This window comes from Alosa pseudoharengus, unplaced genomic scaffold (genome assembly GCF_046254945.1).
Source record: "Alosa pseudoharengus isolate Yale_2024_CS ecotype anadromous, Long Island Sound unplaced genomic scaffold, YU_APseudo_1.1 YU_APseudo_1.1_scf_18, whole genome shotgun sequence".
In the NCBI taxonomy this organism is placed as follows: domain Eukaryota; kingdom Metazoa; phylum Chordata; class Actinopteri; order Clupeiformes; family Clupeidae; genus Alosa; species Alosa pseudoharengus.
Window position 1 is genome coordinate 1,988,685 of NW_027468650.1, and position 10,000 is coordinate 1,998,684.

General features: G+C 46.1%; 1 protein-coding gene across 1 annotated transcript in view; it reads left to right on the top strand.

The window, feature by feature from the left end:
* dnah5l (dynein, axonemal, heavy chain 5 like) overlaps nucleotides 1-10,000 on the top strand; it is a 122,549-nt gene that overhangs the window by 67,063 nt on the left and 45,486 nt on the right. Inside the window, exons 47-55 of the mRNA XM_076291401.1 lie at nucleotides 176-487; nucleotides 2,553-2,642; nucleotides 2,778-3,014; nucleotides 4,040-4,207; nucleotides 4,784-4,990; nucleotides 6,849-7,178; nucleotides 8,389-8,595; nucleotides 9,163-9,405; nucleotides 9,748-9,902. Of these exons, the coding sequence (XP_076147516.1) occupies nucleotides 176-487; nucleotides 2,553-2,642; nucleotides 2,778-3,014; nucleotides 4,040-4,207; nucleotides 4,784-4,990; nucleotides 6,849-7,178; nucleotides 8,389-8,595; nucleotides 9,163-9,405; nucleotides 9,748-9,902 (1,949 nt within the window). The remainder of the gene's footprint in view (nucleotides 1-175; nucleotides 488-2,552; nucleotides 2,643-2,777; nucleotides 3,015-4,039; nucleotides 4,208-4,783; nucleotides 4,991-6,848; nucleotides 7,179-8,388; nucleotides 8,596-9,162; nucleotides 9,406-9,747; nucleotides 9,903-10,000) is intronic.

Consider the following 10,000-nt stretch of genomic DNA (forward strand, 5'->3'; position numbering starts at 1 on the left):
AAGAGGAGCAGTGTGGTGATCTTTCTCATCATCCTCACGCTCAGTACATGTCAGTACAATGCCAGTTACTGCACTGTCCTGCACTGTCCTGCACTGTCCTGCAAGCAGATGTCATGTTGTGTATGTTTGCCACACTAGTGATGTAACGCCAGCATGTCCCGGTGGCTCTGTCCAGGGGGAGCACGTCTGGATAGTTCTGGATGGTCCAGTCGATGCCATCTGGATCGAGAACCTGAACTCGGTGTTGGACGACAACAAGACGTTAACGCTGGCCAACGGAGATCGCATCCCTATGTCCCCCACCTGCAAGGTCGTGTTTGAGCCGCACAACATCGACAACGCCTCCCCGGCCACCGTGTCGCGTAACGGCATGGTCTTCATGAGCTCCTCCGTGCTGGACTGGCAGCCCGTCCTGCACGCCTGGCTCCAGAACGTTCCGCCAGCGCAGGCCCACGTGCTGCTCGACTGCTTCAACAGCGTCTTCCAGGTCAGAGAACACCGAGCACCAGTAGCACATCTAAAGACTCGCAACACCACATTAAGAAAGGCCAGTGTCTTAGTTTCACATCTAAACCACGAAATCTGGAGTCTTGGCTGAATGATGGGAATTATTATTTATTCTTTTCAAAGTCAATGTGTACTTAGAAATGCTTCTTTCTAATAAATGCCTATTTCTAATAGGGCTGCACGATTATGACCAAAATGATAATCACGATTATTTTGATCAATATTGAGATCACGATTATTTATCACGATTATTAATTAATTTTAGTGACAAAAATATTTTTTCCCTAAACATATTGGACTTGCTATCTGGCTCACCCAAATTCTTCCCCTCAAATTTACTCCCCTAAATTACTGCAAATATAAATTTGACTGCGACTTCCAAACTTCCAAACAACTTCCAAACAAATGTTTTGTGCGTGCTACTTTGTTAATATTTTGGAAAACGCCCACCGGGAATCCTCCCAACGCTCCCCATTAGCCACTTAAGCTCTGCTTCGTGTTCATGAGTTTACTGTAATCGTAAGTCCAGGGGTGTCCAAACTTTTTGACTGAAGGGCCACATTGGGTTTTGAAAATTGGCCAGCGGGCCACACACAAATAATAATAATAATAATAATAATGTTTTGTATTATTTTGTATTATTTTTGTTGTAGAAAATTAATTTCATAAGAAATACTGTTAATTTGATGCTGTTTAATTCATTTATAAATGTTGCACTGTCACTTTAAGACTCTTTGCCAGCTCCACTCAAATGTAGCCTATGGCTAGTGCTGTGCCTATGGCTGTGCCCTCTCACAGTTTATAAATGGTCAGTAATGGGAACTACTGTTGCCATCGCCCTCTCTCCCACGCTCAAATGTGTCCCCAATTAAATGGACTAGCATGACGTAGTTAGATCTACTGCAATGGAGGTTCTATGTATCTCGATGTGACAAGCTGTTTTGACATTGACATTGTAAACGTTCTCTAAGAAGAGTGTAAAGCAGTTTGCAGTAGCCTAAAGTTAACCACAACGTCGTCTATCGCTGGAAAAAAATAGCGAGCGGCCTATGATAAACTAATAAATGCTCGGCGGGCCGGATTAAAGTGCATGGCTGGCGCCAGTTTGGACACCCCTGGTTTAGTCATTTGTTGATATGTAAAACACTGACGTGTAGGCTACATTTTCATTATTGTTCACTCGTTTTGAGTAGGCTGTGTCTTGAAACGCATAGGTTGCACATGTAGCTTATAAAATACATGAATAAAATTCACGGATCCCGTCGTTAGCTCAACTCTTTACAGTATAGGCTATCAGAGGAAGCAAACAAGGACTAAAAGTTAAAGTGATAAAAAAGGCATGTGTGGTTTACGTCATGTGATGTGTTTCACGGTATGAGTCTAACTAGCCTACTAATAGTTAACATAATGTCACTAGTCCACAGTGCATCAGGCTGAGCAGTGCAGGGAACAGCTGTCATTGGTAGGCTGCATGCAGGCACATGGTCAGACAGGTTTAAGGACCGCTTGATTTGTTTTGTAGCGGAGCGTTCTATGGGTTGCCAGGTTGGTTCTATGGGTAGAGCACGCATTTGAAATATCGCTCGATCACGCAAATTTGATCGTGGGAAGCCAAAATCGTGATCGTGATTAAAATTCGATTAATTGTGCAGCCCTAATTTCTAATAAATGCTTCTTTCTAATAAATGCCTATTTCTAATAAATGCTTATTTCTAATAAATGCTTCTTTCTAATAAATGCCTATTTGTAATAAATGCTTATTTCTAAGTTCAGGCAAACTAGACAGCTCATATAGCTGGAACTGAATAGAATGGCAGAGATCATCAAAATGGCCCTCTCTGAAATGTGTTATCAGTAATCTTGCCTGCAGCCTCAGTCTAGAGTCAGTCCTTATCTGACTTGTCATTTTCAGAACTGATATCATAAGTGATGCTAGTTGTGTAATTCTGTGTGATTAACGTTGGGAGTGTGAATATCATAAGTGATGCTAGTTGTGTAATTCTGTGTGATTAACGTTGGGAGTGTGAATCTGCTCGGCCTGCTAGGACCTCGTTAACTTCATCTTCACGGCAGTGTCACCCAGAATGCAAATCCTGGAGTGTATGTACATCAAGCAAGCCCTGGACCTGCTGCAGGTCAGTGATCAACAGCGTCAGCTACAACCACCGGTCAAACCACAGTTTTAAAATAAACCTCCACTCTGTTTCTGAGGCAGACCCTGGCCCTAAGCTCATCAGGGGCCCTCGGCCGTTTGTGTTTGACCGCTGCAGGGTTTGCTGCCGTCGGCCGATGAGAAGAGCGCAGCGCAGGGTCACGTGGGGCGGCTGTTCGTGTTCGCCGTGATGTGGTCCCTGGGAGCGCTGTTGGAGCTGGACGACAGGGCCAGGCTGGAGACGTTCCTCAAGGCCCACTCCGCCACGCTGGACCTCCCCCGCACCCAGGGCGACCAGACCATCTTCGAGTTTGTGGTCAACGAGGCCAGGGAGTGGGACCACTGGTCTAAAAAGGTGCAGTAGCATGTGGTCTTCAGTCGACTTTATTCTTATACACGTTAATGTTGTTATGATTATTTCTACTTTATTCTTATACACGTTAATGTCGTGTTATGAATATTTCTACTTTATTCTTATACACATTAATGTTGTGTTATGAATATTTCTACTTTATTCTTATACACATTAATGTTGTGTTATAAATATTTCTACTTTATTCTTATACACATTAATGTCGTGTTATTCTTATACACATTAATGTGTTTTTTTGTGTACTTATGGGGACAGTTCACAGAGCACATTATCGGGTCACTTAATGCATTTCCGTATTATTGTTCCTGACTATGCCCCCATGTTAGGTCTGACTATGCCCCTATGTTACTATGCCCCTATGTTACTATGCCCCCATGTTACTATGCCCCCATGTTACTATGCCCCCATGTTAGGTCTGACTATGCCCCCATGTTACTATGCCCCCATGTTAGGTCTGACTATGCCCCCATGCCCCCATGTTAGGTCTGACTATGCCCCCATGTTAGGTCTGACTATGCCCTCATGTTACTATGCCCCCATGTTACTATGCCCCCATGTTAGGTCTGACTATGCCCCCATGTTACTATGCCCCCATGCCCCCATGTTAGGTCTGACTATGCCCCCATGTTAGGTCTGACTATGCCCCCATGTTAGGTCTGACTATGCCCTCATGTTACTATGCCCCCATGTTACTATGCCCCCATGTTAGGTCTGACTATGCCCCCATGTTAGGTCTGACTATGCCCCCATGTTACTATGCCCCCATGTTACTATGCCCCTATGTTACTATGCGCCCATGCCCCCATGTTAGGTCTGACTATGCCCCCATGCCCCCATGTTAGGTCTGACTATGCCCCCATGTTACTATGCCCCCATGTTACTATGCCCCCATGCCCCCATGTTACTATGCCCCCATGTTAGGTCTGACTATGCCCCTATGTTAGGTCTGACTATGCCCCCATGTTACTATGCCCCCATGTTAGGTCTGACTATGCCCCCATGTTTAGGTCCCTGAGTACAGATATCCGAAGGACGTTGTTCCTGACTATGCCTCCATACTCGTCCCCAACGTTGACAACGTCAGAACGGACTTTCTGATGCGGACCATCATGCAACAGGGCAAAGCCGTGTTGCTCATTGGTGAACAGGGCACTGCCAAAACAGTCATGATTAAGGTCTGAGCTCAACTTACACCTACACAATTCAGTCATGATTAAGGTCTGAGCTCAACTTACACTACACAAAACAGTCATGATTAAGGTCTGAGCTCAACTTACACTACACAAAACAGTCATGATTAAGGTCTGAGCTCAACTTACACTACACAAAACAGTCATGATTAAGGTCTGAGCTCAACTTACACTACACAAAACAGTCATGATTAAGGTCTGAGCTCAACTTACACTACACAAAACAGTCATGATTAAGGTCTGAGATCAACTTACACTACACAAAACAGTCATGATTAAGGTCTGAGCTCAACTTACACTACACAAAACAGTCATGATTAAGGTCTGAGCTCAACTTACACTACACAATTCTCTCATCTTTGCAATATGTCTTTCATATGGCTAGAAAAATAGTTTATGTGGTTATACATGATTTCTTGCATTACACATTTTCTTCATCTGATAATATATTTGGATATTTGATTGCTGATCTAGACATGTTAATGACATGATAGCAGGGCTACAGCAGTAAGTATGACCCATAATGACCGTGTGTGTGTGTGTGTGTGTGTGTGATTGCAGGGCTACACCAGTAAGTACGACCCAGAGACGCATCTGAGTAAGAGCCTGAACTTCTCGTCGGCCACGTTGCCGGGCATGTTCCAGCAGACCATGGAGAGCTACATAGACAAGCGCATGGGCTCCACCTACGGGCCGCCTACAGGGAAGAGGATGACCGTCTTCATCGACGACATTAACATGCCGCTGATCAACGAGTGGGGCGACCAGGTGAGCCGTGGTGTCACAACTCAATGGGGATTTACAAACACCAGCTGGTGGCTCATGTTATAAAATCATCAGCCTGGTCATTCCCATAACCACTATAGTTTCACCATCAGCCTGGTCATTCCCATAACCTCTATAGTTTCGCCATCAGCCTGGTCATTCCCATAACCACTATAGTAGCCATCACCAAATGGCGGACCGCGGTCCGAGTCTGGACCGTGAAGTGATCCTATCCGGACCCAGACCATAATAGCCTAATTTAGATTTTCACGTAAGATTTCAAACCTGCGCTAAATGTTTAGTTGGTTAGGATAACAGCATTTACTTCAGGAGCTTCAGGAACCATCATTTCGCTTGCTGCTACTCAGCCAGTGAAATCTGTGAATTCTGATAGTCAAGTCAGTGAGTAAAGTAGCCTACTATGGAGAAGAGACTGATAGCCTGAAACGAGCGAGGAGACGGGACGAGAAACAATTAGATGGATATCTAAGTTAACGATATGTAAGTTATTTTCAAATCATCGATTGCTCAAAGAGGAGAAAGCTAGACAGCGAGAACAGAGCTTTATGTAACGATACGGGGGCAATACCACGCAAAACTGTCACGTCCGTGACGCCAACTAAATATGGATGTGACAGTTTTGCGCGGAATTGGCGGGACAGGCGATTTTAAGCGCCAATTTGAAGCACCTCTACTAGACAAAGCATATATTTTGAGCAAGCATAGGGTAGGCTAGGCCCATTCAACAATGAACTGAGACCACAGAATATTTTACGATTTAAGAAGGCAATATGATTGATCCACCACAATCTAGTTAAGCCTACATGCATTCACTGCCCAACAACGTGATATTCCTGGGTTTTCAGGATTTCGGGTCAACATAAAAAAAAACTAAAAACAAATAAATTAAACTTGCTAATTAATGGGTTCAAGGAACCAGCTGTGGAATATCCATCCTTGTCTCAGCTCAAATTTTATTTTAAGTTAACGTTAAGATCTTAAAAATAGCCAAGGCTAGGCCTAATCTTGCCTTATTTCTCCTCATTTTGAATGTTGCCTTTTAGGCTACTCATTTTATTTCACATTAAACATTAGGCCTAGGCCTACAATCTTCTATTTCTTGAATTCCCCCTTGGGGATCAATAAAGTATCTATCTATCTATCTATCTATCTATCTATCTACAAGTAGGCTCCATCCATCCATCCTAATATTATACATACATACATATACATAGCCTAAACACGCACGTTAAACATTATGATGCTCCGGACCTTTGCTTGAGAAAATTTTCCGTAACTGGACCTCGCTGAAGATTAATTGAATACCCCTGCACTATAGTTTCACCATCAGCCTGGTCATTCCCATAACCACTATACTGTAGTTTCACCATCAGCCTGGTCATTCCCATAACCACTATACTGTAGTTTCACCATCAGCCTGGTCATTCCCATAACCACTATAGTTTCACCATCAGCCTGGTCATTCCCATAACCATTATAGTTTCACCATCAGCCTGGTCATTCCCATAACCAATATACTGTAGTTTCAACATCAGCCTGGTCATTCCCATAACCACTATAGTTTCACCATCAGCCTCGTCATTCCCATAACCACTATTCTGTAGTTTCACCATCAGCAACTTGGTGTAGTGGAAGTTGTGTAGCAGAGTCCAGAAAGAGCCCTGACCCGATATGATATGTATGATATGTATGACTTGAGCTCTTATTCTTTTATTTCTGTGTGAAGCGCTTTGGTCTTAAATGTGGTATATATAAATGTACATATTATATACATTAAACTTACTTACTTCACTAATGTGAAATGCTTATTGAGTTGTGGCCGTTGCTTGCTTGTTTCCAGATCACCAATGAGATCGTGCGGCAGCTGATGGAGCAGGGTGGCTTCTACAGCCTGGAGCGGCCGGGCGACTTCACCACCGTGGTGGACGTGCAGCTGGCTGCCGCCATGATCCACCCGGGCGGCGGCCGCAACGACATCCCCCAACGCCTCAAGCGCCAGTTCTGCATCTTCAACTGCACCCTGCCCTCCAACTCCTCCATTGACAAGATCTTCCACACCCTGGCGCAGGGCTACTTCTGCCCAGAGAGGGGCTTCCCTGAGGAGGTGTGCGCTCTGGCCAGCACCCTGGTGCCCACCTCCAGGAGAGTGTGGCAAGCAGTCAAGGCCAAGGTAACAGCGTCGTCTACACCACCCATGGTACCAAGGTAACATCACCTACACCACCCATGGTACCAAGGTAACAGCGTCGTCTACACCACCCATGGTACCAAGGTAACAGCGTCGTCTACACCACCCATGGTACCAAGTTAACAGCACCTACACCACCCCATGGTACCAAGTTAACAGCACCTACACCACCCATGGTACCAATGTAACAGCGTCGTCTACACCACCCATGGTACCAAGGTAACATCACCTACACCACCCATGGTACCAAGGTAACAGCGTCGTATACACCACCCATGGTACCAAGGTAACAGTGTCTACACCACCCATGGTACCAAGGTAACAGCTTCGTCTACATCACCCATGGTACCAAGGTAACAGTGTCGTCTACACCACCCATGGTACCAAGGTAACATCACCTACACCACCCATGGTACCAAGGTAACAGCGTCGTCTACACCACCCATGGTACCAAGGTATCAGCGTCGTCTACACCACCCATGGTACCAAGGTAACAGCGTCGTCTACACCACCCATGGTACCAAGGTATCAGCGTCGTCTACATCATCCATGGTACCAAGGTAACAGTGTTGTCTACACCACCCATGGTACCAAGGTATCAGCGTCATCTACACCACCCATGGTACCAAGGTAACAGCGTCTACACCACCCATGGTACCAAGCTAACAGCGTCTACACCACCCATGGTACACACCTTTTTGAATTCATCGTCTATGTGCCCCGAATCAGTGTCATCAGAGACTTCAACAGACATTTCAACAATTGATCCTCCTACTGATTGATTGATTCTTGACAGTTACTGCTAAATCTGATCAAGCAATCCCACTCCAGTCCTTCTCCCTGCAGCCTTAGATTTTATGTAGATGTTGGGGAATTGATTTTCCTGCTACTAGAAACACTTATCGAGCGCAGTAATTATGAGTAACCTGTAGCCAGGATATGGAGCAGAGCGCAGTAATTATGAGTAACCTGTAGCCAGGATATGGAGCAGAGTAATAATGAATAACCTGTAGCCAGGAGGAGAGTTCTAATGAAGCTGATGAATCCCTACAGAGAGAGAGTTCTAATGAAGCTGATGAATCCCTACAGAGAGAGAGTTCTAATGAAGCTGATGAATCCTTACAGAGAGAGAGTTCTAATGAAGCTGATTAATCCCTACAGAGGGTGTTCTAAGTGATTTTTCTCTCGTCAGATGCTGCCCTCGCCCGCTAAGTTCCACTACATCTTCAACCTGCGGGACTTGAGCCGCATCTGGCAGGGCGTTCTGACGGTGGGCGCGGAGGTGTGCCAGGGGTCAGCCGCGCTCCTGCGACTCCTGAGGCACGAGTGCTGCCGCGTCATCGCCGACCGCTTCATCCACCCCAGAGACACCGACATCTTTGATGGGATCGTAGCACGGGTGGGTGTCGCTCGGCAGCACCGCATGAATCTCAGCGAGAGATGGATGGATCAGCTGATTGATAGCTGAAGTAGCAGAGATCGGATCCATTGTAGAAAGCTCTAGGCAAAGTCGGCTTTTGTGTCACTGTGGATTTCTAGAGTGTTTGGATAAAGAATGTGGATGTAATGAATGCTGTCTGCTTTGCCAGTGACTGGATGTGGGACTTTTCCATTTCCCTTCTGCACTACTCTCTGGTTCTGCACTCTCTCTGGTTCTGCACTACTCTCTGGTTCTGCACTACTCTCTCTGGTTCTGCACTACTCTCTCTGGTTCTGCACTACTCTCTCTGGTTCTGCACTCTCTGGTTCTGCACTACTCTCTGGTTCTGCACTACTCTCTCTGGTTCTGCACTCTCTCTGGTTCTGCACTACTCTCTCTGGTTCCGCACTCTCTCTGGTTCCACTATACAACACCAAAAGCACATGAAGCTGATTTGACTCACTGAGCCACTGCTCTTGGATGTCATTATACAGGATAACACGATAGGTGAAAAGCGTAATTCACAGTGTCTGCTTCACTGGTCAGATGGTGACGGAGGACCACGGAGCGGACCTGTGGGCGCAGGCCGAGGCCGACGCCTACTTTGTGGACTTCCTGCGGGACGCCCCAGAGAGCACGGGAGACGAGCCGGACGACGCGGAGCCCGAGACGCCCAAGGTGTACGAGCCCATCCCGTCCTACCAGGTGCTGTCGGAGCGTCTGGGGCTCTACCTGCAGCAGTACAACGAGGCCGTGAGAGGCAGTCCCATGGACCTGGTCTTCTTCAAGGTCAGCTCAAGGACAAGGGCAGCTCAAGGACAAGGGCACTCACGCAGGCACTGCAGCGGCTTCAGTGGGGTCAACACTAGTAGCATAATGGGCTGCTTTTCAAAACTGAGAGTGAAACTATGAGTGTGATTAGAATGCTACTATGAGTGTGATTAGAATGAAACTATGAGTGTGATTAGAATGAAACTATGAGTGTGATTAGAATGAAACTATGAGTGTGACTAGAATGCACCAGTATAACATAGAGACATGTGAATGGGTTTTAAAAGGGAAGACCAAATTAGGTCATAGTGTAAATCAGAACACTAAGATTGTGTTTCAAAATGATGTTTCTGTGAGCAGGATGCCATGATCCACTTGGTGAAGATCTCGCGGATCATCCGGACTCCCCAAGGCAATGCTCTGCTGGTGGGGGTGGGGGGGTCAGGCAAGCAGAGCCTCACCCGACTGGCCTCCTTCATCGCTGGGTACCAGAGCTTCCAGATTACGCTCACACGGTAGGTTTCTCTCCCAACATCTGCCAGATCACTTGAACAGAACCTGACCCTAACCCTACACACAACACCGCAAGTAGCTATGAGGTTTGACCACTTCA